Source organism: Cygnus olor, chromosome 25 (assembly GCF_009769625.2).
Source record: "Cygnus olor isolate bCygOlo1 chromosome 25, bCygOlo1.pri.v2, whole genome shotgun sequence".
NCBI lineage: Eukaryota > Metazoa > Chordata > Aves > Anseriformes > Anatidae > Cygnus > Cygnus olor.
In genome coordinates, this window is record NC_049193.1 from 2,130,269 (window position 1) to 2,157,441 (window position 27,173).

General features: G+C 58.9%; 3 protein-coding genes across 4 annotated transcripts in view; all 3 read right to left on the bottom strand.

Moving 5' to 3' along the window:
- Positions 1 to 7,727, bottom strand: part of ZNF385C (zinc finger protein 385C) — a 76,273-nt gene extending 68,546 nt beyond the window's left edge. For both annotated transcript variants that reach the window (XM_040536787.1, XM_040536786.1), the window contains exon 1: positions 7,624 to 7,727. In XM_040536787.1, the coding sequence (XP_040392721.1) occupies positions 7,624 to 7,660 (37 nt within the window). In that variant the 5' untranslated portion in view covers positions 7,661 to 7,727. The remainder of the gene's footprint in view (positions 1 to 7,623) is intronic.
- KAT2A (lysine acetyltransferase 2A) overlaps positions 1 to 27,173 on the bottom strand; it is a 36,022-nt gene that overhangs the window by 1,066 nt on the left and 7,783 nt on the right. The window contains exons 19-20 of the mRNA XM_040536638.1: positions 19,513 to 19,521; positions 7,992 to 8,001 (exon numbers count right to left, since the gene is read on the bottom strand). The gene's annotated coding sequence lies outside the window, so the exon portion shown is untranslated. The remainder of the gene's footprint in view (positions 1 to 7,991; positions 8,002 to 19,512; positions 19,522 to 27,173) is intronic.
- Positions 21,991 to 26,724, bottom strand: DHX58 (DExH-box helicase 58). The gene is given in 13 exon segments (XM_040536722.1): positions 21,991 to 22,619; positions 22,902 to 22,998; positions 23,215 to 23,405; positions 23,705 to 23,866; positions 24,128 to 24,277; positions 24,442 to 24,698; positions 24,791 to 24,973; positions 25,060 to 25,186; positions 25,437 to 25,553; positions 25,682 to 25,726; positions 25,728 to 25,873; positions 25,984 to 26,185; positions 26,321 to 26,724. Coding segments are annotated over 13 exon segments (2,028 nt in total). The 5' UTR covers positions 26,489 to 26,724; the 3' UTR covers positions 21,991 to 22,436.

Sequence of the window (27,173 nt, forward strand, 5' to 3'; positions counted from 1 at the left end):
GTGAACCCACGCGGGGTTGTGCCCAGCGAGCAGGTTGCTCTGTATTTCCCCATAAAAAGCAGCCTGGCACATCCCTACCTTGTGGAAGGGCTCCTCCAAAGGCACAGCATGCCGTACACCACGAGTGGCTCTCTAATTTGACACACTTATTAAATCGCTATTATGCCTGCTTGCTAATTACCTCCTCGGGAAAGCAGAGAGGACAGAAATTTGACATTGAGAGGTGAAAAATCTGCAAACCTAGAAAAGTCAGGGCCAGGGAACAAGGCTGAAAACGGGGCTGCTGCTGCTGAGGTGTCCCCCAACTTGACAGCCATGTCCTGGAGCTGAAGCAGGACTGGCAGCCCCCCCTGGACTGGGAAGAGGAATGGTGACCCCAGGAGCCCCCATGAAGCCCCCAAATCACCCCAAAGTGCTTGTCCTGCACACCACGCCTCTCGCAGCAAAGACTAATCCGAGTACAATTTAATCCTTAAAGTCCTTTCATAATGATGCTCAAAAATAAGCCTGCAGAGTTGCTAATACTTCGTGAAAATTTGGAGTTGGGATATGTATAGGCTTCACCCTATAAATGTGATAAAATGCACCCAGAAGTGGGCATTGGAGGGTTTTGCTGTGGGGGGGGACCTGATGCCGAGACCCCCAGGGCCACAGACTGGTCGTGCCCCCCCCCCCAGCTTCCAGTGCATCCTCCGGCAGCCGCTGGCTCGGTAACAAGCTCCTCTTGTCGGGGCTTTTTTTTTTTTTTTTTTCCTTCCCTCTCTATAAACATTTCAGGGTTCCTCAAAAGAAACTTCAGCCACACACCACACAGTAAATCTTCTGTGCTGAAACGCTCGCGGCAGTTCAAAGGGATGCAAAGCAGCGGCGCTCCTGACCGAAATAAACAGCGCCCGTGTGCGTGCGCCTCTCCGCGCCATGTGCTGTGCTTCGGAAGACGGGAGGGAAACAGATGACAAACATTAACGGAAAAAGCGACGCTTCAAATAAATAAATAAATGAATATTCGGGGGCCGCGATTCACTGGGAGCCTCGTCAAATCCAGCTCCACCTGGGCTCAGGTTGTTTCTCTCCCAAGCGAGCGAAAAACCTTCCTGCGGGCTCGGCGGGGAGGCTGCTCGGGGCTGGCGGCTCTTTGGCTGCTCCTGGTTTGTTTTCCAAGAGCGCAGCCCAAGGTCGTGGCACGGGGAGCATCACCAGCATCTCCTCTGGCAGGCTCGGCAGGACGAGGAGCTGCAAAGGTCCTCCAGAATCAATTCCCCTCCGTGGGTTATTTATAACCTGGCGGGGGATGAGACCTCGAGCTGGGCTGGCAAGCGTGCGGCCAAATCTCCTTGGGCTGGCGAGCAGGGCATGGGACAGCCCAGGCAAGGAGAGGCTTGGTGTTAGGAGGATGCTCATGGGGATGAAATTCCTTCCCGGAGAGGACAGCACGTTCCATCCCACATACCTGTTGTGATGCCTCTGATCTGCCCTTTTCAGTTTTAAGTACTAATTCCTAGCTGCTGCTCCTACCACTCTTTTTTTCTTTTCATCTTTGCGACTTGCAGATTAAATGAGGAGAGAGCAGGGGATGGTTCTGGTGATGTGCGAAGGAGCGGTACGAAGCCTTCAATTATTTCCTGCTAACACGGCTGAGTTCTCACCGAAGGTCCGTACCCGTGAATTAACGCCTGGGCTCGCAGGAAATACCGAAGCAGAGCCACGCGGGGAGCCAAATGCCAAAGCTCTACGCCATCTCAGGTGCCAGCAATTACACACATCTGCAGAAACCCCAAGGAAGATGTTTGGTGGGGGCCACCAGGAGACATTTGCATGCAGAACTTGAACCCCCGGCTCCCCCCAGCACTGTGCACGGGCTGATCCCCAGGGATGCACCCTAATTCCAACCAGATTTCGTGCTCCCCCGCCAGCCCCCTCGACGCTGGGCTTGTGCTGCTGCTCAGATGTGGATCGGGGGCTGCTGGAGCCACGCCGGGGCAGAAAACCCCCCAGGAAAACTTCCTGGGTGGGCAGCGAGTGCAGGGTGGCTGGGTGCTGGGAGCACCTGGAGGTGCTGAGCTGGAGCAGCAAGGGCTCAGCGCTGGAGCTCTGGGACACGATGCACGAGCCAGATCCATCCTGTTTGTGGTCAGGGCTTGCGGCTGCTGGATAAGCTCCTCTGTGCGCTTCTCTCCTTGGAGAGGGAGCTGTTTGTTGACATGAGGCACCGGTTTTTGTCCAAACCCTGGAGAAGGGAGCCACCCCAAAGGCTGCTGGCACCAGGGCACAGTCCCCACCGCAGGAAACGCTGCTGCCTGAAGAGCTATTGAAGTGTTTTGAGACCAGAAATCCCTCTGGGTGCTGGACCTCATCCACCAGGCTGAAGCTCCCGGCAGGATGAGGCCAGGACCCGTCCCTCTTCCAAAAGCAGCTGGCAAGGGATGCAGGAGACCCCAAAATGAGCAACGAGGGCGCAGCCTGCTTGCAGGACTGGCCTCGTGCACATGCTGCGGACACCAGGAGGTGGGGAGCACCGGGTGTGCCGCTGTAACCCCACCTCACCCCTGGGCTGCAGCCAGGCCATGCCAAAAAATCCTGGTCTAGGCTCTGTCTGCAGTGAAAAAAACACTGGGAACGGAGCAAAAACTCTTTTCTGCAGGGTTAAAAAAAGACGAAGGTTCACCCCATTGCGCTGACCTCGCTTTGGCCATCACAGGGCAGAGAGGTGGCCCTCGAGCCCCCGTGTGCCTCTTTGCTGTGCCATCAGGAGCCAGCAATGGAAATTGTCCCATCCTCAGGCAGACGCAGCGGGATGCCCAGCCACGTGTGTGTGCCACCACCAGATAAAAGAGTCAAGCTCACAAAAAGCAGGGCTACCCACTGCTCTGAAAACTTCCAGGGTTTAATGCTGACAGAAGCTGCTAATTAGTCAGCCAGCCACAAGGACAAGAATTAAAACACCGCTGTTCTTTTCAGTATAAAGCTCATCTTTACCCTTTGGACCAAACCTTTCCCCCAGAGGCATCCCCAGGCATGGCTCTGGTCACCCTCTGGCTGATGGCTCAGCAAACTGGCACCTGCAAGGCCAGGTCACTGATCCCACACCTCTCCAAAAAAATATTCAAATTAAAAAAAATAATAATCCTAAAAAGCTCTCAATCCTCTGCCACGTTCACAAAGGAGTGACCTGCTCCTCCACGCTCTGCAGAGCTTTTCCCAGTTCAAAGGCAGCAGAGGTCTCAAAGAGCCGGGTGGTGACAGGGAGGTGAGGGGCAGCCTCCGACCTCATGCTGGCAAAAAAAAAAAAACACAAACCAACAGCTCCTTCATCCCACGGCCGATGCGGAGCAAGAGCCAGCGACCAGACGTTAGAGCCAGAAATACCCAAAGTGCTCACGGCCCTGGCCAGGTACTGGGGCCACCGTGTCCCTGAGACCAAGCCTGGCATCCCTCTGAGATGCCCCAGCTCCTCCTCTGCCTGGGGTCCAAGGTACAAACACGGACCCTAAAAAAATACGTGAATAAAAGCATCTGCTCCGATAAGCCCAATTAAAATTAAATTGAAATTAAAGACTGGCCTCAGAGCCAGGTCAAGCAAAACCTAGCTTGGTTTGATTCCTTCTGGATCAAAGCTGCTGGCTAAAGGAACCCCGATGCTCTTCCACGGGGAGTGGTGCAGACCCCTGCCTCCACGGGACCCCCCTGCTCCTCCATCCCTTTCAGGGGTTCCTGCAGAAGGAGCAGCCCCCATCCACGGACAGACACGGGCACGGATTAGGACTTAACCTCAAACTGTTTCCCTTGCAATTTCCAAGTGATCTTCCTTATCACCTAATTAAAAAATTTCCATAATTAGGCCGGGGAAAATCACAGCTCGGGAACGTTCCCATTTCAAAGAAGCCCCAAGCTGTGCCGCGGTGCAGGGTGGGAGCCCCCCCGGAGCCCTCCCCCAGCTGAGCTGCCCCCCACTGCAGCCCAGGAGAGCTTTAATGCCCCCTTTGTGGGGGGGTCCCACAGCTTGCTGGGCTCTGGGGGAGCTGGGGAGCAGCCCCCCAAGACGTTCTGCCACCTTCACCCCAGTCCTTGCAACGCAGCAGCATGATGAGCCCCCCATGACCATCGGGGGAAAAAAATGTTGTGTTTTTTATATATATATATATATATATTTTTTTTTTTTTAAGTATGGTGAAAGCTTTGCACGGGAAGCCAAGGATCTCCCTGTACACACCCATTAGCCACAGCTTGACTTCTGAGCTTCCCGAGGCTCCTTAAATACCCAGGTTCTCTTTTACGACTCGCAAGTAAATTATTGTGGTTCTAATAAAAAAGGAGCACTTGTTACCATGCAGCCACAGCGTGAATTTCCGTGAGAGCACAGATATAATTCTTGACGGGGCCTTCTTGACGTATAAATTATGACACTATTTTGGAGGCAATCTGAGAGCATCACACTACGAAACAGCCTTTGTATATCACAATATTATTTCTAAATTGACAAGTAGACCCTCACGGGCTTCATTGCTCTGCTCGGGGTGCATGTTTTTGCATTTCTCTTTTCCCTAGGAACAATTAAGGACCCACAAGACTGTGGGCTCTGGGTTTGGAAAAGTCTGGCACTGGCCCCAGAAAGGCTGAGAAATAAGGACAAGAGTCTGCGAGGGCCGGAGCTGAGAGAGGGGCTCTCCGGTTCCCTCATTTTGAAGCCCATCACACTTTGGAGATTGCCCAGGGCTTCCGGGACAGGTATGATTCCAATCCTGGAAATTCAACAGCATAAAGCAACTTGATTTAGCATGTTTTGATTTAACCTGAAATCACACAACTTGAGTTAACCCCACAACCTTCTCCCATGCCACTACAGCCCAGTGCATTGGGCAGACGATGCCATCCACAAATAAATGGGGCAGAGAGCAGAAACAGCCTCAAAACAGCCTGATGGCGAGCACTGCAAGAGGGAAGGGAAAGCCCCACAGCTCTGGGTGTGATGTCCCTGTGCAACTGCTCAGGTTCCATGGTGCTTGTACTCTTCCTGATCGCAAAAATAGAGCCAGCACGTCTGAGTTGGGTGTCTCGGTGCTCAAAGAGAGAGGAAAAGCCAGAGAGGAGAGAAGAGGCAGAAGGATGGGACCTGGCAAAAATAAATAAATAAATAAATAATTTAAAAATAATTTAAAAAACTATATTTTTAATGGGACAGCATCACCTTGCACAGGCTTGTTGCAGGGTCCGATCCTCACCCGCTGCAGCTGCGGCATCAGACCCTGCATATTCCAGCTAAGGGGATGAGACCCGAGGACCAGCAAGCCAAACACATTTTATTCTTAAACCAACCTCCTGGTTTATCAGCACAGGATGCCGGCCGTTTCATCAAAGCAAAACCTTCAACGGGCAGCAACTTTACCAGCCCAGGCCAGGGACCAGGTCGAGCAGGACACGATGCCAGAGCTGAGCCGGGCTCGTGCACAAAGCGCCCGGCGTTAAGTCACCGCGCAGCACGACGTAACCGCCCCGAGAGCTCGGAGCCAAGCTTTGCACATTTGCATACAGGATTATACCAGTCTTTTTTTTTTTTTTTTTTTTAATGCATGCAGCAGATTACAAAACAAGCAAAAAAAAAAATAAAAAATCCCACAGCAGACATTATCACTAGCCTGATTCTGAACTCTACATATGGCGAGAGAGCTGATCGGCAGCAGAGGTACGCTGGCAGCTACGCCGGAGCAGGGTGGCTCCTCTCGCGCCCCCACGGAGCTGTTTCAGCCAAGTGACAAATCTCAGCCAGAGAAGCCGGCACTTGGCTGGATGGCTCCATTGAAAAACACCTGCAGCCACTTTAAGGAAAAAAAGACAAAAAAGTCAATGGGCATGGATTTGACTTTCAGTGGCTGCGGGAACTCCTGGCCAGGCTGGAAGCCTAGGACAGAGCCCCATTTATTTGAGGACTGTCTCATACAGCGGCACTTCCCACTGGTGCTGTTCTCAGTGCCCCACAAGCCGACCCACAGACTTGCACAGAGCATCTAAAATCCACGCTTGGCTGCCCCAGCTAATCGCGGAGACGCAGCCGATTTCTGCTCCGTGCCGAGCAGCACAAGGCCAGCTCCTGCCCGACACCGCCACAGCCCTGCCAAAAGCTGCTGCTGCCCGGTGCAGGCAGCGACACCAGCACGGGAGCAGGCAGCTCGAGCAGCAGAGATAGCAGAGACAGCACTGATCCCCTTCGCACGGGGGAAGATAACCTAGCAGCCCCATAAAGCCTCCAGGAGCCTAAACCTGGGCCCTGGATGTTAGGTTCAAGCAAAATCATTTCCTGCATTTAAGACGCACTTTTAAAATTTGCTCTGAAAATGAAAAAAAAAAAACAAACCAGGCACACGCAGAGGAGAGAGAGGAGTTCAGATCCTGTGCAAGAGGCGGTTTTCCCCCCGCACAGCCGGCGTGCAGCACCAGCAGCTCTGCCGCTGAGCTTTCAAGGGCAGGTCGCAGGCAGGCACCTTCTCCTTGCGACTTGCTCCGAGCAGGGGAGAGGTCCCCCAGCTCTATCCCAGCCCGACACGACTCGGAAAAAGCTCCAGAGATAACTCACTGCTGCTTCCAGCTTAGAGTAAAACAGATCAGTAAAGGCTGAGAATGGTGCGGGCAGTCTTCTGGATGCTGCTGCCGCTTCTGTGGCCGAGCTCCCCGCTGCTCGGCGAGCCCATCGGTGGGCTCCTGCGCCTGCCTGGGAGGGCTGCGCCCTGCCCCAGACCGCAGCCACCCCGAGCTGCAGAGCTCCTTACCCGGCTGGCTAACAGAAAGCCCTTTTGTAAGGCTTCAGCAAAAGTCCTTTTCTTTAAAAGCCGAGTACCCCTTGTGGAGACAGCTGGCAAGCCGCGGCTCCATTTCCAAAGCCAACCTCACCGTGGCTCCAGCAACCCCAGCGCCGCGAGCCCTGTGTGGACGCCGTGATGGGTGCGAGCAGGGTGCAGGTGGTGCCCACGGGCACAGCCCCACGGGCACCCACGCAGGTCGGGCCGCACACCCCGATGGCACGCAGCCACCCTGGCAAGCACCATTTGGGCCCAGACGATGCCCACGGACACAACCCCAACGCGTGCCCATGCGGGTGGCACACGGCGCACCCCAAAGCATCGCCACCTCGGTAGCCACAGGCTGGGAGCTGGGGCTGCTGGGGGACACCCAGCACCCACCTTGCACCCCTACAGGTCCCGCTCCAGAGCAAAAGGCAGCACAGGGCTGCGATCGGGGCTCCTGCAAAGTTCCTCTGAACAAGTTTCCCTCCTGTCTCCACACCTTCCCACGAGGAGGTCAGTGTGAGCAGGGGCTCTGCCGCCCCCCCCCCCCTACACCCCTCTGCCCCTGTGCACGGCTCTGCACGGCCGGGTTCGCCCCATAACAGGCGTCAGAGGGGAGAACCGGGGCGGAGAGGGGGGAACCGGAGCATCCCCGCCGGGGCACGGGGCTGCCTCCCCGGGGGCCGACCTCCCCCCGGCTCCTCCGCGCCTCGCCAGCGCATCCCCCGTCTTCCGACAACTTTGCTACGGCCACAACTATCCCGACCCCTCGACCCGGGCCGGATCGGGCTCTCAGGACCGGCGGCTGCCCCAAAAAGCCCGTTCCGCCCCCGCCCGGCCGCCCTACCTGCCCAGCCGCCCGGCTCCGCCGCCGTTTGCAGCATCCTCCCGCCGGCTGCTCGCTCCCGGCTGGGCGAGCGCGCTCCCGGAGGAGGAGGAGGAGGAGGAGGAGGAGGAAGAGGAGGAGGAGGAGGAGGAGGAGGAAGGGGGGGGGGATGAAGGCAGCGTGCGCGCCGCCGCGGTCCCGTCCCCCCCCCACCTCCTCCCTCCTCCCCTCCCACCGGCACCGTGCGCATCCCGCAGGTTTGGGGAGGCAGAGATTTGGGGAGGTGGGGGCCCCCCAGCCCGGCTCTGCTGCCTCAGGTCACCCCCGAGGGGCTCCCCACATCCTTCCCGGGGGGGTGCTGGGGGGCAGGAAGGTGCAGGTGGGTGCACAGAAGGGGGTGAGCCAGCAGAGCAGCGGGGAGGGCACCCAGGTTTTGGGGGGACAGAGGTGCCCAGTGGACTCAGCGCCATGCACACACTCAGGTCCCAATCCTGCCCGCTGAGCTTTCCCCTCCACCTCCAGGCCAAAGCTCCCAAGTCCTGCAGATGCCAGCAGCAGAAAAACACCCAATTCTGCATAAACTTGAAGCACGGGGACCAGCGGAGGTGGCACCGGTGTCCCCAGTGGGGCCGCAGGGCTCTGCTGGTGGCACTGCCCCAGGTGTGACCCGGAGCTGTCCCAGCGGGGACAACACCTCGCGTCGTGCCCAGAGCCTCTGCAAGAGCTGGGGGAGCTCAGCTGCTGGAGGAGGAGAACGGAGCCGGGCTGGAGGGGGGGCCTGCGGGGAGCCGCTGCCTGCTCTCAAGTCATCGCTGCTGGAGCACAAGGCACCCGCGAGGCTGAGGCTTCTTTGCTGACACGCAGCTGCCTTGTGCTAAGATCAACATTTTTGGAAAAGCGTGTGTTTTCCTATCGCTGTCGCTGTTATTAATATTTCAGCGGCTCCCAGAACCTTTAAGCGGGGCCACGCGGCGTTGACACAGGAGGGCAGGTATAAAAAAGACCCCGCTCCCCACCCCGAGGAATATTCTGTCTAGATGCCTTACATAATCACATTTTGCCCTCCTCCAGGACGCCGCGCAGAGGATCTCAAAGCACTTCGCAAACTGCTAATTAAGCTCTGCAGCCCGGCTGCGAGGGAATTGCTCGGCCCTCCCGGGCTCCCTGGCCAAGAGCACTCTACACCAGAGCAGACGCGCTCAGGAGCTCTCAGCCCCGGGAGCTCTCGCCCCTGCTGTAGCAGCGGAATTGATGCCAGGATGGAAAAGTCCGATCAGGCAACCAGGAGCTGCTGGCAGAGGGGCTGGAGGCTGCTGCCTGCGAGCTCCGGGCTCCTGCAGCAGGGCTGGAGGCTCGTGGGGCCACCCCAGCTCCCAGGAAGGTGGAAATCAGGGGCAGAGACACCAAGTCCTCTCCAGCAGCTGTTTCGGGACCCTGGATGCTGGACCACGGGATGGTGGCCCTGCAGTTCTTGGTTTTGCCCACTCAGACCAAAAGCCCCTTCCTTGCCACCAGAGCCAGGGCTGGGGGCCCAAGGAAGAGCAGCGCAGCACCGCTGGCTCTCGTTATGAATTACTCTGTTCTTTAAGAACTCTTTCCCCAAAGCTCGTTGCATATATTTGCCGTGCCATCTGATTTTTACAACGCTGGGTGGTTTTTTTCCCTCCCTATAAATAATTACAGGCAGCCTAATGGATCTCAAACCTTGCATTACCTTGGCTGTCAGGAACTTGACAATTACGGCGTAGCCTTCCTCTCCGAGGAGCAGACAGGGCTGCAGCTCCTCCACACTTTTTGCATCCCCGTTAACCCCTGCAGCCTCTTCCCACCTCCCACCACGGCACAAACACACAGCTGGCCGTATCCCCTCTTCCAGGATGACTCCCCATCCGCTGTCATTGCTGCCTTCCCTCTCCCCCGGGCAGCCTTTCACACCACTCAGCCCAATGCGATATTTTCTTTGCCCTCATTCCCATCTCCTGAAGTTTTCATAGGGTAACCAGCAAGCTTTCATGCAGGGATGTTTTTAATTAACCTAATCTTCCATGCCCATTTTGGCCTGTCCCTATTAAGGATCTGAGCCAGCACCTGAATTCGGGTTTAGGGGCTGCACCCTGGTAACTCATTTGTGTGCCCTCTCAGCTGTTTGGAAGCTGCAGAGTGAAATGAATTTATTTAAATAACTTTTATTGCAGTGAGGTCCGAGGGCCTGGAGGGCCTGGTGGGGTGGCTCAGCTACCGGGTGGTAAATGACATTGTGCCAGGGGCTGTCACCTGCGTGTCCCTGCGGGTCATCCTGGCTGCAGGATGAGCCCCCGGCCAGGCAATTCCAGCAATCTGCTCGGTGGTGGGCCCTGAACCCTTGGACATCTGGGCTCAGGTCCCTTCAGAAACCTGGGTTTCCAGGAGCAGGAGCATCTACACTGCTCCCCTGTAACCCTGCACCCCTACAGAAGGAGTGGGGATTTGTAACGAAATGCAGCTGTAGGGGGTGCTACTTGGATCAAATTTCCCACCCCCAAGGTGGGGTGGAAGTGGTTGTCCCAAGGCAGGAATCAGATCCATCAATCACTGTTAGTGGTCCATGGGCTTGCTCCAGCTGAAATTTTGGGCACAGCTCTGACGGTCGCTCCTTCCCCACCACACCAATGGGTTTTGCCAGCTGAATTCCTCACGCAAATGTTTTCCCTAGCGTTATCGTCACAATCTGCTTTTATTTTCCTACACAACCTTGCCCAGCCGCATCTCACTCCCGTCTCCTTCCCACGCAGCCGCAGCCTCGGCTGGCTCCAAACAAACCCTGACTTATGGCAAATAAACTTCTCTTCCCAGAAAAATAAAAAAAAAAAAAAACACGGCACAGAGAAAAAAGGTAAGGCATACGATCTGCATCCCAGCAGAGCTACCCAACCCTCGTAGGGACACCTCGATCTGCATCGCAGCAGAGCTACCCTACCCCCAGGGACACCTCATTTCTCGAGTGCATCTCAGCTTCTCCCTGGGATGTTGTTTGTTGCTCGTCGCCCTCGGGCCTCTTGGTTTGCTGCAGATCGTCCTGAAATTGAAGGCAAACCTCTAAACAAAAGGCAAGGTCGTCTCCGGCTGCACCACACAAAACCGTTGTGGGTTGATTAGCAGGAGGGGACGCCGCTTCCAAACCCTCCGTCTCGCTGCATTTACCCACAAAGTCTCTCCCCTTGCCCTCGTGCTCATTTCTTTACGTAGCATTGGACATCCAAAAGAAAAATTAGTCCCCAAAGGGAAGTTTTTGCAAGCCAGCATGGGCCCGTGCAATGCAAGAGGCAGCACTGTGCAAAGCCACCAGCATCGGCGTAAGCTTACTGCTCCCAGATGTTCCTCTGATTTCAGCTTCTCTCCGCAGCTTACCCTTTACGCTGGGAACAGGCATGTGTCCAAGCTCAGAGGGCATTCTTCCTCATGTTTATGGACTTGGGCAATCCCCAGTCAGCAAACGGGAAGTTTTACAGCTCAGCCAGCAGCCAGCAACCTAAGGGCAGTGGGGGAGGACTGGGGGCTTCCCAGCCCCCAGCAGCAAGGGGCTGCCACTGCCCGGGGACACCGCAGGGACACGGGGCAGGGGCGATGAAGGAGCTGAAGGCAGTCCTGGCCACGATGCTTTTGTGATGTTTCCAAGCCCAGAAGTGGAGCCGCAGGACCACGAGCCCTGCCTGTGTCCCACCAAGAGAGCCCCAGCCCCCCCGCAGCATTAATGGTCCCACGTTGCGCAAGGGGAGGTTTGGATTTGGAAGAAATTCTTCACGGAGAGGGTGGAAGCATCGGAAGGGGCTGCCCAGGGAAGTGGTGGAATCCCCGTCCCTGGGGTTTTTTAAGGGACACGTGGATGTGGCACTAAGGGACATGGCTTAGTGATGGGGCTCGGTAGCTCAGGCTGATGGCTGGACTTGATTTTGAAGACCTTTTCCAACCTAGCTGAATCCGTGATTCTATGATCCGTGTCCCAAAATCATCCCAAATCATCAGAGGACAGCCACAGGCTGCTCGGTACCCAGGCGTGGAGGGGACAGGTGGGTAGAGGAGGGGACACGCTGCAGCTGCCCAGGGATGGGGAACCCAACACAGGTCCCACAGCCCTGATCCTGGGAGGTCTCCGTCCCAGCACCGCTTTCCAGGAACCCTCCCTGGCTCCTCGGCCGTGGTGCTGAGCTGTGCCAAGCTGCTCCCGCAGCTGCTGCGGCCGTTCAGCAGCTGTTAAGCCTATAATTGCTCATTGAGTCATAAATATATATATATTTTTTGGTGAGAGCAGCACTGTCAGGGAATTAAAATCTTTGCAAAAGCCCATAAAGATTTCATAAATGTTTCAAATCCAGATCAATGAATCTTCCCAGCCTGGAGAAAGGGGAGGCAATAGGGAGACAAGTCTTTAACCAGAACTGGTTAAAGATGTTTTTGTCAGGCTGCAGGGTATCTGTCAAAGCTCCTGTGGTGTCCCCAGGGTGGCCCATGCTGGGTGACATCATGGTGGGGACACAGGTGGGAGGACAGGGGCTGCTCCACCACTGCTTGGAAAAGCAATGAGCCAGTAAGACGGAGTGAGCGCGCCCGTGCCAGCAGCACCTCAGCTCTCCTGCCAGTGCTGTGCCCATTAGCCCAATTAGCAAATTACCTGGCTCTTGACAGAGGCAGTGATTGGACTGGAAATCAGCCTGGAAAAGGGGGCCCTGCCCTTCCCTTCCCACATCCCCTCCGTGGGAGGGCACCGGCCCCCAGGCACACACCTGCGTTTGGGTTTGGGGGAAACCCACACAGTCCTCAGGGGCCAAGGCTTTAATTCTGCACAAGTTGCTGTAAAAAAAAAAAAGGTGAAGCTAAATCATTTGCAGACCCTTGTACATGAGCAATTACCTTGTTAACCGAATCTCAGCACTCTGCTGCGAGGTGCTGCCGTAAGCACAGCAGCGAGCACCCCGGGGTGCGTGGGTTGGAGATCACCAAGGGCTGCACCAGCACCTTCCTGCTGCAGTTAGGGACAGGGTGAGAGGGCTGGGACATCCCCGTCTGTGTCCTGAGCTCTGCCAACACCTTGCCTCTATGGCGACCATCTCCCTCCTGCCACCGAGCTCTGGGGACAGCAGGACAAGGCCGGTGACCAAGCCCATGTGCCAGAAGGGACGAGCCACCCAAACGCCCACGTTCCAGCTGCCCATGTGCACCACACTCACCTGTTTCATTGCAACGCTTCCATTGCTTGGACTTGGTTCAGCTGCGAGCAAAAGAGGACGAAAAGCAAACCTTGAAGCTATCTCAGATGGTTCCAAAGCTCACGAGCAGAGCCAGCTCTCCCAGCATTACACCAGGGCTACCCTGGGGCCACGGGGGCTTTGTCCCATCTCTGTCCCAGGACCTGGCTCCTGGTTTTGCGGAGCAAGAGCACGCAGCAGATCCTGGCACAGGGGCTGGCAGAGCAGCCCAGAGGCTGCCCCACAGCGGGGATGCTCCAGCCCCATGGCGGGGACAGGAGCCAGCAGCCATGCAGGGTGTCCAGCACACGCCCTCCTCTCCTCCAGCAGCAGCTGGAAGAAACAGGGGGCATTGAATGACTTCAAAAACAAGCACCGGGGACAAGCGAGCCCCGGCGATGCTCTCCTGTTTACAGGGTTGCCCAGGCACCGCTCGCTCCCGCGGCCGCCTCCGCTCCGTCCCGTGCGCCGGCTATTTTTGGTGCTGAGCCTCCTCTGCTGATGGTTTTATTAGCTTTGTGAAACATCCAGGCGGGAGGAGAGCTGCTCCAAGCCTCTGCTTCACAGCTACATGGTAACAGGCCTGGCGAGGAAAGGCTCAAGGACCTCCGAGCGCAGCAGCGGGGAGAAGCGGCCGCCTGGCTACTGGCAGAGCAGTGGGCCAGATGATTTCTAGAAATTAAAAATATTTGGGGAAGAGGCCACCTGGCTCCTGGCAGAGCGATGGACCAGCTGATTTCTAGAAATTAAAAATATTTGGGGCAGTAGTGCCCTACCAGCCCCTACCCAGGTCCCCAGAGCCACGCTGCTGCTGGCAGAGTTTGCACGCCAAGACCCTACATAAAAACCCTGGTGGTTGCATCGCAGGACCCCACAGCCATTCCTCATCCCCAGCCGCTCACCCAAGCATTCTGGTGCAAATGTCACATCCTGATGTCCTCGCCCAGCCACGGAGCTGCCCCCGAACCGGTGCCCAGCCAGGAAAGGCTCCGGTAAATCAGCTCCGGCAGAGGCTCCTGTTAGTGCATGGCAGTTGTTCTTCCCTTCCTGCTGTAACTTTTAATTAAAATCTACAAAAGGCAAGATAACTAGTCCCTCCGCATAATTGCAGGGAGCAAAATTTATTGTATAGAAAAGCGGTTTTAAATTTTTAATAGACTTATTTTTAAGTTGGAGCAACACTTTGAAGGGAGCTGTGAGCCCTGGTAACATTATCAAAGGCGAGGAGAGGAACAGAGATGGGTTTATTACATGTTCCCAATAAAACTGTTATTTTAGGGGAGTTTTGTGCTTCTTCCTAATGAGAGATGAATTGCAGCAGCTTCATTTGCTGTAGGAGGAAAATTAAACCCAAACTGATAAGAGGCCCAGCCTCTAGCTTCTGACTTACCTCCCAATTATAAATGAAAGCTCACAGGCATTCCAGAGATGGGACTTGATGTCTACATTAATTATAAATAAATTATCTACACTTAACGTTTAAATGAAATTCCAGATAAAGCTTTATATTTAGAAGAGCGTCACCACATAAATATTTATGCCAGGACTCAGGGGCTGCTTGGGTGCGATGCGGGGAGCCCCGGCTGGGCAGGAGCAGGGCAGGACTCAGCCCTGCACCCACATTTGGGTTCAAACCCCAAAAACCTCTGGGCTGGAGGGTTGGGAGAGCGGGATGCGCATTGGGGCTGGGACAGCCAGGCGTTGGCAGCACCCCCTGCATGCACGTATTTGGGGCTGAAGATGCTAAAAGATTTCCCTGGTCCTCCAAGCCCCAAGACCCAGCAGCTGCATCTTGGCTCTTCCCAGCGGGGAGCACCGCGATGGAGCAGCACATGCTGGGGCACCAGGGGCATGGAGAGCAAGGCTCACCCCCAAAAAGCTACACAGGGCAGGAGGCAGCACCCACAGCGTGGGGAGAGCAGCACCAGACCCCGCAGGACCTGGGGTCACAGCAGCTGGGAGCCAGCACCGTGAGCTTGGGGGCCTCATCCTGAACATGGACTTGGTGCTGGCAGCATCGGTGGCCCCACTCAGGTCTCCGGCTGATGGGTCATCACAGACCTCACAGGGGACAGCCAGACCTATGGGGAAAAATAACCTGGGTCTGATGCTGGGGGGCACGGCTGTCCCCCCCCAGTCCCTCCGTGCCACCGGAGCAGCGCACACCTGCCCCCTCCTGAAGGTTACTCCTGCCTCCGGGGCTCAGAAAATGTCACCGAGGCCAGCTCTACTCCAGCAATAGCAACAGCCACCTCCCAACAGAATAAGCCTAGTTCTCATTTTCCTTGTCAGCAGCCCTCCCCCAGGCAGCCCCCAGGGGACAGCAGCCTTTAAAGCAGCCTCCCCGCAGGGTGGGGAGCCTCCAAACGGCCTCACCTGGCTGCGGGGGCTCAGCTGCGCCCGGCTCTGCTGTGCCGGGGAGGTGCCAGGAGCCCCAGCTGGGTCTCGGTGCTGCTGGTTTGTACTGGGGGAAACTGAGGCACAGAACTGCCCAGGGACAGTGGCAGAGCAGAGGCCGTGACCCAGGTGTGTTTGTGCCCCCCATGTCTCCGTGGGCAAAGCGGTGCCAATACAAGAGGCAATCTCGGCAGTTTTCAACCCCCCAGCTGTGAGGACAGGGCATTATCCACCCCGTAGCGTTTTTTCCCAGCTTTGCCCCAGCCGCTGCAGAAAGTTGTACAGCTCGCACAGGTTTGCCATTTAGCCTGGGCTTAAAAGGAGAAGTTTTTTACACTTTAATGCAGCTGGAGTGGGAAAAAAAGAGAAACTTGACAGGCCCATGGTGCAGAGAAACTGTAAAAGAGAAGTAAATAAAAGATGATTGAAATAACTCAGCCCTCATTGCAGAAGGCAGGGAAGGATGGCAGGGGAGCTCTCTGCCCTCCTGTGCTGGGCAGGCTCCTGCCAGCCCCCCCAGCCCCCCCTGTTTGCTCTGCCACTGTTTGCCAGCCCCACGCATGCCCATAACAGCCAGAAAGGGGGGCATGGAGAGCCAGAACCCGCAGCGGGTGCCAGGTGATGTGCTTGAAACCAAACGAATGGCACATGGGGCTGTAAACCCTCCTGCATCACCGGTCACAGGATTTCTGGTCCCAACCTGACTGTGCTGGAGGGGACGTGGGGCTGCGATGCCGTGGGGCTGCAGTGCCGTGGGGCTGAGCATCCACAAGCCAGGGGCAGGCAGCCCTTAACAAAAGGGGCAGATTTAGGGTGGCCACAGGTGCCAGCCCGCAGCCACCACGACGGGACATGGTGGCACGAAAGGCACGAAAGCAAACCCTGAAGCTTTCCGATGCCTCTTTAGGACCAAAGAGCGTGTCCTGCCTGCTCTGCAGCCTCACGGGTGACCTGGAAAAAATCTGAGCGAAAGCCCCGAATGCAACTGATCCCTCCACCTCCTCCAGCCACGGCTGCTGCCGCTGGTCCCGGCACCCTGCGTCCCCGGGGACATTCCCGGCTGTGCTGCTTCACCCAGCGCATCGAGCATCGGTGACCGCTTGCACGGAGCATCCCGGCCGTAGCTCAGCATCCCGGCCACAGCAGGGCACGGGGACCATGCAGAGCACCCCAGCCACACCAGCGTGTCCCAGTCACACCAGTGTGTGCCCGCGTGGGCTGGCAGCGAGGTTTCGGCATCGCAGCGCCCGGCGCATTTGGCCGGGAGGTGTAGCGGGGTCACCTTGGGTATCGCAGCGCTGCACAGCCCTCGCTCTGCAAGGGGAGCGGTATCTCATTTCTTCCTCAATTAGCTCCTGATTATCAGTGTCCCAGGGCCCCTTTCCAGGGCTCCGTTTAATGCGCCATTAATAATTAATTTCTCAGATAGCAGGAATGCGGCGCGGGGTTAGGGCTTTGTGACTAATAACTGCCGGAGCAGCCCTCGTCTCCAAGGGACAAATGAAGGGAACAAAAAATAAAGAGAAAGAATCAAAGGTAATATGTTTTGCGGCCTTTAATCAAACACTGCATAAAGAGTTTGATTACTCAGGTGAAGAACACACGGGCACGTGCGTGCTTGGTGGCTGCAGGCGGCTCGGTTCCCACGCCTCGCTGACACCACCGCGGCATCACCAGCACCATCCTGCCCCCGTCCCTGTCCCCATCCTCGTCCCTACGCCTTCCCCTGGGGCAGGGAGTGAAATGGAGGCACCTGGAGGAAAAGCTCAATGGCCACCAAAGCAAAGCAGGAGCAGGGATGCGCTGCGCCACCTCTGGGTGCTGCGTGATTTGGGGTCCTGCAGCCGGGACGGGTGCCCCGCATGGGAAAATCCGTGAGGTTGTGCTGGCACGAGCAGATGCAAAACACATTAGAGGGGTCGGTGTGTGACACGGGGGGGCCCAGCAGAGCCGCCCCCATGGGTGCGAGGAGCAAGGAACGTGCTGGAGCAGGGACAGCTGCTGAGCAGATGTGCAGGGATGACCCCAGCAGAGCCAGCCCCGCTCTCAGCACCTCCCAGCTGCCAGGGATCCCCCTGATTTACAGCAGGAACCTGGGGTTTACAGGGATCCAGGTTCTGCTGGGCTGGGGGAAGCTGAGCTTGGGCCCTGGGAAGCACAAGCTGAAGACAAGCATTTTATTTTTTTTTTGCTTTTTCCTGCAAAGCAATAAGCAAGGAATGTGGTAACTCACCCCCCCACAGCCACCCAGTGCAGTCACCCAGCTCCCGGAGCAAGAAACCAAATTCAGCAGGACAAGAGAAAGAAAAGGAGGATCTGGGGTCAGCATTTAATTACGTAAAGCTAATTTACATCAGCTGATGAGAAGGGTCAATGCACCAAATATTCCTGTTGCATCCCCATTTCTTTGCCTGATGGATCCCAGGCTGGTTTGCTGGTACCTGAGCTGAGTGCACTCGCTGGGGGCTTTTTCAGGGCTTTGCTCTGCAGCGAGCAGCTCCGGGGGTCCACCAGGACAGGGCTCTGCTGGCCGGGCAGCTCCAGGCTCCTGGGACGGGGCTGTCCCTGCTGCCAGCACGGATCCGACCCCGAAAAGGGGACGGGGAGAGGGGGCAAACCAGCGTCAGCCTTGCCGTGCAGCGAGAAAGAGCGCATCTTGTTGACAGCCGCACGTTAAGCGTGACGGGTTTCTGACAGATCCAATTATAAAGCCAGGTCTCAGCAGAATCACAGCCCCGATATTTGGTGCATGAAATTTCGTTTGGGAATTTTTCAATATTTCAGCTTTGTGTCCCTGGTCCTCTCCCGAGCCCCGGGCCGTGCAGACTCCAGTGGTTGTCCCCGGCTTTCACACCCCCACTGTGCTGCATCTCCTCCCTTCCTGGTCTGCTGATGCCCAAACCAAACGCAGAAGAGTCACAGCACAGCTGAGCCCCCGTACGCACAAGCAGGGACCTGGCTGCCCTGGAAATATTTCTTGCATGAAGGCAACCGAGGAGATTCAGGCCAAAAGGGATGCGGGGCTCTGAAGCAGGCTGGAGCCCCGGTGGTGCTGTGGTCCCAAGAGCCGTCAGGTCTGCGCTCAGCGCAGGGCTGGAGCTGCACCAGTTCTTTTTATCAACCACATGCCCTGGATGAGAGGTTTTTTATAATTATTGTTATTTAAATAACAGCTGAGAGGGCAGCGCTGTGCCCAAGTGCTGACCATGGATGCTGTGATCCTAGGTGGGGAGGAAACTTGGGATAAATCCTGCCAAGTTCGCAGCGTCAAGGCCTGAGCTGCGTCATTGTCCCCCGGTTCTGAGATCTGGGAGCTGCTGGGAAGACAGATTTTTCTTCTGCACCTGCAAAGCTGTTTCATCCTCTGCCGGCCACAGCTGAGGCCAGGCATGCAGGAGCAGCGGGGAGGAAATCGCCGGTGCTCGCTCGGCCGTGTCCCTTGCGGAGCTGGGAGCCTCCCTTCACCAGCCTTGGCTCTCGTGGCCTCCTCAGGGAGCCTCTGACTTGCCCGGGCTCAGTCTCTGAGTGGGACCAGGAGCTGGCCCCATGTCCCCACAGCACCTTGGGCACACGTCCCCCGTGCCACTGGCACTGCTGGCATCACCCGTCCCTACGCCAGGGAGCTTCTGTAGCCCGAGCAGAAAGAAACCTGCAGCGACTGCATTTCCTGCCTCCCCGCTTGGGGCGGGAGGGAAATTGTTTGATGCTAATCCCCTTGTTTAATCCAGCAGAAACCTGACATGAGAACAGCCACGATTAATTCCCGGCAGGGAATCATCAGAGGTGCAGCAGGCGGTCAGGGGACTGTGGAGCGGAGAGAGACGAGGAGGCTCCTGCACATGCTGGGGGAGGAGAGGGGAGATAAAAGCAGCGTGAGGAGAAGGGGTTTGGTTTTGGGGATCGAGTTGCTCCACGATGCGCAGTTTTCACCAGGCTGGAATTTCCCTTGTTACGGAAAGGGACGCTTCAGCTGTCCCGGGAAAGGTCACCTCTGCACGCCCAGGCTCCAGCCAAGACACCAGGAGTTTAAGATGTGCCAGGGAAGCAAATTCAGCCCCTTTGCCCTCTGGTGCCACCAGACCGATCCTGCTGCTGTCCAAGAAATCATCCGCTCGGGGTGGGATGCAGCAGCCCCCCCCAGGTCACGTCCCCAGCCCTGGGCATCGCCTGCAGAGGGGCACCCAGGGCTGCTGCTGCTGCAGCCGCTCTGCGCCCTCCCTGCTGGAGACCCGCACCTAATTCTGAGTTTCAATTTGCCTGACTTTATCTTCAAGCCTTCAGTTCTTATTATTCCTCTCTCTGCAAAGTTAAAGAGTCCTTTAATACCTGGCACTTTTCTCCCTGGGAAGGTACTCGCGCCCTGTAATCAAGTCACATCTCAGGCTACTTTTCGGTAAGCTAAACAGATTGAGCTCTAAGGCTCCGTTAAATACCCAGCCTCAGGAAGGGCCAATCTGAGAAGCTTCCAGGCAGAGCAGAGCAGAGGGTTGTTTTTTTTTTTCCAGCTGGCGCATTGAAAGGTGAATTGCTGCCTTCTGATGTACTGACGATAAATGAAATGGGCTGTATAAAAATAAATCATTGTGCTGCCCTGGCTCTGGGGAGGTCGGTGAGCGCACGGCTGCAGGAGGCACGGGGATGCTGGCAAAGGAGGAACTGGGGCTGGGAGCCTGTCCCATGTCCAGCCCTCACCTGCGGGAAGCTCACCTGCAAAGGAGAGGGTAAAAAACACGTTCGTGGCACTTTTAGCAGCAGAAGTTGCTGCAGCAGCTCTTTGCTCCGGGTCTAATGGTGCCTGACTGCGCTTACAGGCAGGGAGTTATGACGGCCGGGAACGTAAGTGCATCGGGGAGCTGAGATAAGCAAAGATGCTCCGAGCCACAGGCTTAAATCCAGAGGTTATTGACGGGGGATGTGTCAGCGCGCAAGGACTGGCCCAGCAGCCCTCGCTAATGCCTGTTTATCGACAAGGCAATTGGAATGATGAAGTGGGGCTCTCGACTTGTTTTAATCACAGGACAAGCTGGCCCTGGGCTGCGCGAGGAGGTGGGAGCAGAGGGTCCCGTGGGCTGGGGGCTGCTGGGGGGGACAAGCGGCATGAAGCGAAGACATGCAGGGGGCTGGCTGGGGCTGGGGACACGCTTGGGCAGCCCCATGGCACGTAGACGTGGTCAGACAGGGACTTTCAGCCTCCCTGTGTCCCCGTGACTCTGAGGCCAGTGCAGCAGCACGCTCCAGTCCCGATCGATGCGGGAGTGACCCCAGCTGCTGATCGGAGGGGAGATGCCAGTGCCTCCACCCAAAGATGAGGATGCAGGGATGGAGACGCAGCCCCCGAGGTGCCATTACCAGGGCATCCGGGAGGAACGGGCACGGGGCAGAGCTGCCGAGGGAGAAGCCTGCAGACTTCAGCTCCAAAGGACGCCAGCTCTGAAGGACACCAGCCAAGGTCACAGCGGCAGTCGCTGCAGATCGGCTGCTCCCTGCCACCGGGCCCAAGGTGCCTGAGCTCCCAGGAGGGAGAAGCCAAAGGGGGCTGGTGTTAAACAGGGCTGGGGGGAAAGGGCAAAGGCTGGGTGCAGACCCACGAGGCACCTGTAAAACCCGCAGAGCCCCACACAGCAATGATCTCCTTGTCGTGTATCCCACAGGGGTAATCTTGCTAAAGATGGGCAAGTTTGGATCAGCGTTGCAGAAGGTTTGGGGGAGCAAAGGGGGTAAGGGGCCAGCCGGAGCCATCCAGGCTGGAGGGAGGTCGTACTGCCCGGAGCTGCAGGCCCCCATCAGGTTAACTCCCAGCCTGGATTCTCCAAACCCAAATCAGGGCAATTTGAGCTTAGCAAAATGATCCGGGGGCCCCGCAGGAGGGCTCTTGCTTGGGGAGAGGTAGGAGAGGCCATCGCAGCCCGCAGAGAGCTGCAAATAACTCAAACGGCCTCATTACCTACTTTCTGATGAACAGGAGTTGGCTTTCATGCTCCCCCCGGGGCTACCTCCACCTGGAACTGGGCTGTGCCCCCGCACGGGGGGAGCTCCCCATTTGCTCGTCCCCCCCCCAGGACCCTCGAGGGAAGCGGCGCACGGCGAGGTCCACGCGTGGCAGCCCCGCTCCGTGTCCCCAGGACCCCTGAACCCCAGCATCGCCCCCCTGGGGCCGTTCCCCGGCCGCCGAGCACCGGCACCGGGCGCTGGCTTCCCTCTAGCGACCGGCGGGGGGAGAGCAGGGACGGGAGCCCCGGGCCAGGACCAGGGCAAAGCACCCCCTGCCCGGAGCAGGATGAGCCAGGCGGGGCAGCTCAGGACCCCCCTTGTGCTGGGTGCCCCATTTCAGCCCCTCAGCCCTTTTATTTCTGCACAAGGGGAGATCCCCCTGCGGCTCCAGGATGTGCTTCTGCAGGGCTGAGCCGTGCCGGAGGGTCCACAGCCCGCTCTGCTCTGCTCTGCTCTGCTCCCCCCCGGGGTGGGCGAGGTGCTGGTGGCTGCACGGGGGGGTCCGGCTGCGGCAGCCCCACGCAAACAAACTGCTCCCCAGGCAGGGGGGCTGCTGGCGGGGACCCTGGCAGAGCCAACACGGTGTGTGATAGCTAGCAGGTGGGTGATGCCGTGGGCCGGCTCCGTGCAACATCCCAGAGCCATCCCATCGAGTTCTGCCGAGGGCAGGAGGCACAAAGACGTGGGCTTTGTGCCCCACAGCGAGGGCTGCCCGCATCCTTCCCACCCGCATGCAGCGAGCTCGCACGATGAATGAGACCGCACAGCGTCGCCTTCATGCCCAGCATGAACACATGCTTTTAATGCAGGATGGTCGAATTCACAAAGCAGAGAAACGCCGGACTGCACCCTGTGCCCGTGTCGGGTGGCTGGCTCCCTAAGCGGGGTCCTGCACCGGCCGTGGGGACAGCCCCAGCGCGCTGCGGGGACAGGAGCGGCTGGCCAGCGGGCACCAAGGGCTCGGGAGCTTTTCCATCCCCGTGCCTTGTCCTTCATCACCACCCTGCAGCCGCTCCCCTGGGATCGCGCCCTGAGGATGGGCGCAGCGAAGCCTTCTCCCCCTGCAGCCATGCGCTCTAGGAAGGGTTGTGCTGCAGCAGCTCAGGCTGGAAAGGGAAAGAGCAAGCACAGCTGCCCGTCTGCATGGGCCCGGGGGGATTGCCCCATGGCGAGGGGGATAGAGAGGGTCCCTGTGGCCTGTGAGTAGTCCCGAGCGAGCTGGCTCTAAAAGGACTCGTCCTCCTGGGTGCTGGAGCAGTACTCCAGGTAGTCAAACTCCTTGATGGGGAACGTCACGCTGCTCCACTTCTTGTACCTCCTCTTCTCATCCGGGGTCTCCACCACGAAGTTTTTGATGCAGAGGATGGGCAGCTTGACGTGCTGGTAGATCATCTCCATTCCCCACTCCTGCGTGGACGGGGAGGGGGGGATGGTCACCACCGTGTGGTGCAGCAGCCCAGGCTGCAGGGCCGTGCCTGCGACCCCACAGCTGGGTGCTGGAGGCAGCTCCCTCCTCCCAGGGCACGTCCCAGGGCACAGCTACCCACATCCATGTCCCGCACACGTGGCACAAAGAGGCACCACGTGCTGAAGGGAAAGGCAGCCCCAATTCCTCGGCCAGGAGCTGATGCACGAGGAGAGCGGCACAGCCTAGGGGCAAGCAGGGGGGATTTCCGTGGCCCCGCTCACCTGGCTGCACCCGCTGCACATGACGCGGCACCCAGGCTCCCAGTCCTTGAACGTCCGCGCGAAGTGTATTTTCCCCAACGAGACTGTATAATAAAACCTGCAAGGAAAGGACCAAAAATCACCCTAAGGACAGTCCAGGGGATAAAACCCCATCAGCACTTATGCTCCCGTAGCCACACGGCCCCATGGAGCCCCCGTGACCTCCCCGGAGCAATGTCCCCAGGCTGCTGCCACCCCTGCCCATCCTGTGCAGAGAGCGCAGTGGCTCATGTGGGTGACACCTGAGAGCCGGACTCTGCCTGCTCGCTCCTACCTGAAATTGGGGTTGATATTCACGTGGTGCATGCCCTCCACGGTGCGGATGTCGCTGCCGCAGCACACGGCCACGTTGCAGTTGACGCAGTAGAAGCGAACGTCGTCCGGGTCGTGCTGCTGCCGCCTCTCGCTGATCTTGGCTTCTTTCACTTGCCAGCTGATGACAGCATTTCGCTGCAGCTCCGCGATCTGCAAAGAGGGCAGGGGAGGCGAGACAAGGGGGAGGACGGGGTCAGCACGGGGTAACAGACAGGGACAGACCGCAGACGCAGCAGGAGATGTGGCCACGGAGGGTTGCGCTGTCCTGGAGAGCCTGAGCCGCACGGCGGGACAGACCCGCAGACGCTGCCCCGTGCAGCTCATGCCACCCCTTCCCAGGAGCTGGTGCTGCCCCAAGGGGAGAGCAGGCAGCCAAAACCAGGGCGCAGAGAGGGCTGTGCCCATCAGCAGCCAGGGGAAGGAGCTGTTTGGCCCTCCGCAGCGCTCACCTTCTGGCGGTACTCGCTCTCGGGCATGGCCTGCACCGCCCGGATGGCCCTCTCCATGAGCTCCACCAGGTCCTCGTTGAGCAGCTCCCGGGAGACCTCCCTGCTGTTGGCTTTGGCCAGCACAGAGTACACGCTGTTCTCGGCGCGGGCACGGCCCCGGGCCTGTAACAGAGCGGCCAAATGCTGCGGTCAGCAGGGGAGGGCTGTGGCCGACCCCCTCGTGCCGCAGGTCCTGTGGGGCACGGCACGCTCCTCCCGTGCCGCTGCACCTCTGCAAGGCTCTGCCTGGGGTCGGGCTCGTCCCCAAGGAGCTGCCAGTGGATGCACGGGGTGTAATGGGGGTCCCCACGTGCCCCCCCCAGGTGGCTTTGGGGCATCCCAGCAGGGACCAGGCAGGGGGGCTGGAGGGAGCCTGGGTGCTACCTGCACCATAGCGATCTCGTTGGTCATCAGCCCGTAGCGCACCACGATGTTGCACTTGGGGATGTCCAGGCCCTCCTCGGCCACGCTGGTGGAGAAGAGCAGGTTGAGGTCTCCTTTGCGGAACTGCCTGATCACGTCCTGCTGCTCGTTCTGCGGGGACAAAGAGGGAAATGCTCCGGGGCTGCTCCTGGAGCGGGGACTGTGTAGGGTTCTGAGCCCCTCGCGGCACCCCCAAAGCGTGCAGAGAGGTAGGGCTGGACCCCATCCAGCTCCTTCCCATCCTCAGTGCTCCGTGCACGTCCCGGTCCCCTCACCTGCGTCATGTGCCTGGTCTGGTTGCTGTAGCCAGCCCCGGTGAGGACAGCCGCCCTGATGTGCTGCCCGCCCAGCGCGGCCGCATCCTGCAGCCAGCTGAGTAGGCTGTAGGCGCTCTGGCGGGTCTTGGTGAAGACGATGCCCCGAGAAGAGCCCTGGGGCTGGAAGTGCTCCCGCAGGATCTCCTCCAGCTTGCTCAACCGGGGGTTCTCGTAGCGCTGGCACCCAGCAAGCGCCAGCAGGCTCGTCCTGTTCTCTGCGCAGGCAAGCGGGGTGTGAGGGGTGCTCCGTGCCCCCAAAACCAGCCTGCACCCACCCTGCTGCAACCCCTCCGGGCCCTTCTTTTACCCTCAAAGGTGGTGGCCAGGAAGCGCTCGGTGGGGTCCTTCATGTCCCTCTCCGTGGCGTAGAACTGCTGGAGGTACTGGAAGGCGTCGACCATGCGCACCGTGTCGTTGATCAGCAAAGCGTCGTTGTACTTGCGCAGGTGCAGCGCGCACGCCCGCGTCTTGCGACAAAACCTCTCCGCCGCTGGCGAGGGAACAAGGACCGGGGTGGTGACACCCGGCCCCCGCCAGCCCCGTGCCCCCCAGCACCCCCTCCCGCCGCCTCCTCACCTCTCTTCTCCAGCTCCACGACCTGCTGCTCGTAGGTCTGCGTGCCGAAGTCCTGCGGCAGCCCCGCCATCTCCATGTGCTGCTGGATCTGCGCCATGATCTTCTTCAGCCGCTGGCCAAAGGGGTCCTGGGAGCGGAGAGGGGCTCAGGACCCAGGGGGTTGGGGACATTGCTCCGGGGGTGCAGCCGGGTGGGTTGGGGTTAAGGGTGGTTTGTGTGGCAGGACCCGGACGGTTATGGGATCCCCTGCCCCAAAGCTCTGGTTGAGCTGATTCCTTCAACCGGCCTGAGCTGGGTGGACAGGGGGACTCCAGGACCCCCCCCCCAGCTCAACAGGGCCTGGGGGCAATGCCATGAGCTCAACCTGCCACCCTCACCCATGCTCTCTCCTGGCACAGGTCGTACTGCTTCTTGGGCTGGGGCACTTGTCTCTGCAGGTGCTGCATGTGCTCCTGCGCCGACGTGATCACCTCGGTGTCCAGGTTGGCGCAAATCTGAAAGGGGAGAGCCCCAAAACCCAGCCCTGAGCCCCGGCAGCCCAGCACGATGCTGGGTGCTCGCTGGCACCCGGCACCACCACCGCGCACCCCACCGAACCCCAGGCTGGGGGCGCAGCACCCACCTGCAGGATGTGCTCCACGGCCCCCTCGAAGGACGTTTTCCCCCCCGGTGCCGGGGGACGCCGTCAGGCCCAGGATCTGCGGCAGGTCCCGCTGCCCGCCGAGCTTGCGCTGGAGGTAATTCAACATGATCTTGTTGTAGACGGCCTCCTTGTGCGTGTGGTGGCACTCGTCTATCACCAGCAGGGAGAAGTCTGCACCGGGGCGAGGGAGGAGAGCGGGGTGAGCAGCGCAGGACGTGCCGGGGAGGGTGTCCCAGCCGGGGGGGGGGGGGCGGTCCCAGCCATGGGGGTCCCGTGCCCACCCGTCAGCTCCACGCGCGTGTCCTCCTCCCGGCTCAGCAGCGCGTTGTGCAGGATCTGGGCCGTGCAGATGACGACGTCGCTGCACTTCACCACCTGGCTGAAGAAGCACTTGTGGCTGCTGTCCCCGCTGATGGCCGTCACCCTGAAGGCGCCCTGCAGGACGTGGAACTCCTCCTTGGCGTGCTGCTCCACCAGGTGCACCTACACCCACCGACCCCATCAGCTCCGAGCCGGGACCACCGCCCGGCGAGCAGCCGGCGCTGTGTGTCCCCGTCCCGCCCCCCCCCCCCCCCGCCCCGTTATCTCCCAGGGTAGGGGACGGGGACCCTGGGCCACCTTGTTGACCAGCACGGCCACCCTGCCGTCCCGCCGGCTCTCCAGGTGCTTCCAGCAGACGTGGACGGCGGCGCGGGTCTTGCCGGCCCCCGTGGGCAGCCAGACGATGCTGTTGCGGCCACGCAGGGCTGGGGCCACGGCTTCGTGCTGGTACCCGCGCAGCTCCATGGTCAACGTCGACGGCACCGGTCCCCGGTAGGAAACGAAACCCGGGGAGGCAGCCGTGGGGGGACCCCTCTTGGTCGCGATGCCGGGCCGGGACACGCGGTTGAGCGGGTCTGGGATGAAGCGAGCCGAGCCGAGCCAAACCGAGCCGAGCCAAACCGAGCCGTGCCGAGCAGCCCGGCTCGCACCGACCCCGGTCCCGATCCCAGTCCCCGCCCCGGTCGGGAACAGAAACCGAAAGCAGGAGGAGCTGCCGCAGCCTTTCCCCACGCCACGCACCCAGCCCAGCCCCGCCTCCCAGTTCAGCCCAGTGCACCCCCACCCAGCCACCCGCACTGCCCCCCAGTTCAAACCAGTGTCCCCCCAGCTCCTTCACACCCCCCACTTAAGCCTGGTGCACCCCCATCCATCTGCACCCCCCAGGCCCCCCCCGTGCATATCCCCTCCCACATCAGCCCAGCGCCTCCCGACCCATCCCCGACCCCACCAGTTGATCCCAGTGCCCCCCCCTCACAGCACCCACCGGCCCTAGGGCTCTCCCCCCTCCTCCTCTGAGGTTTGGGGGACCCGATGCAGGGCCAGACACAAGGGGGCAGCTGGGTGTGCACAAGTACATTTATTTAAAAAAAAAAACAAAAAAACACAACAACAACCCAAATAAAAAAAAAAAACAGTCACGTGGAATGGG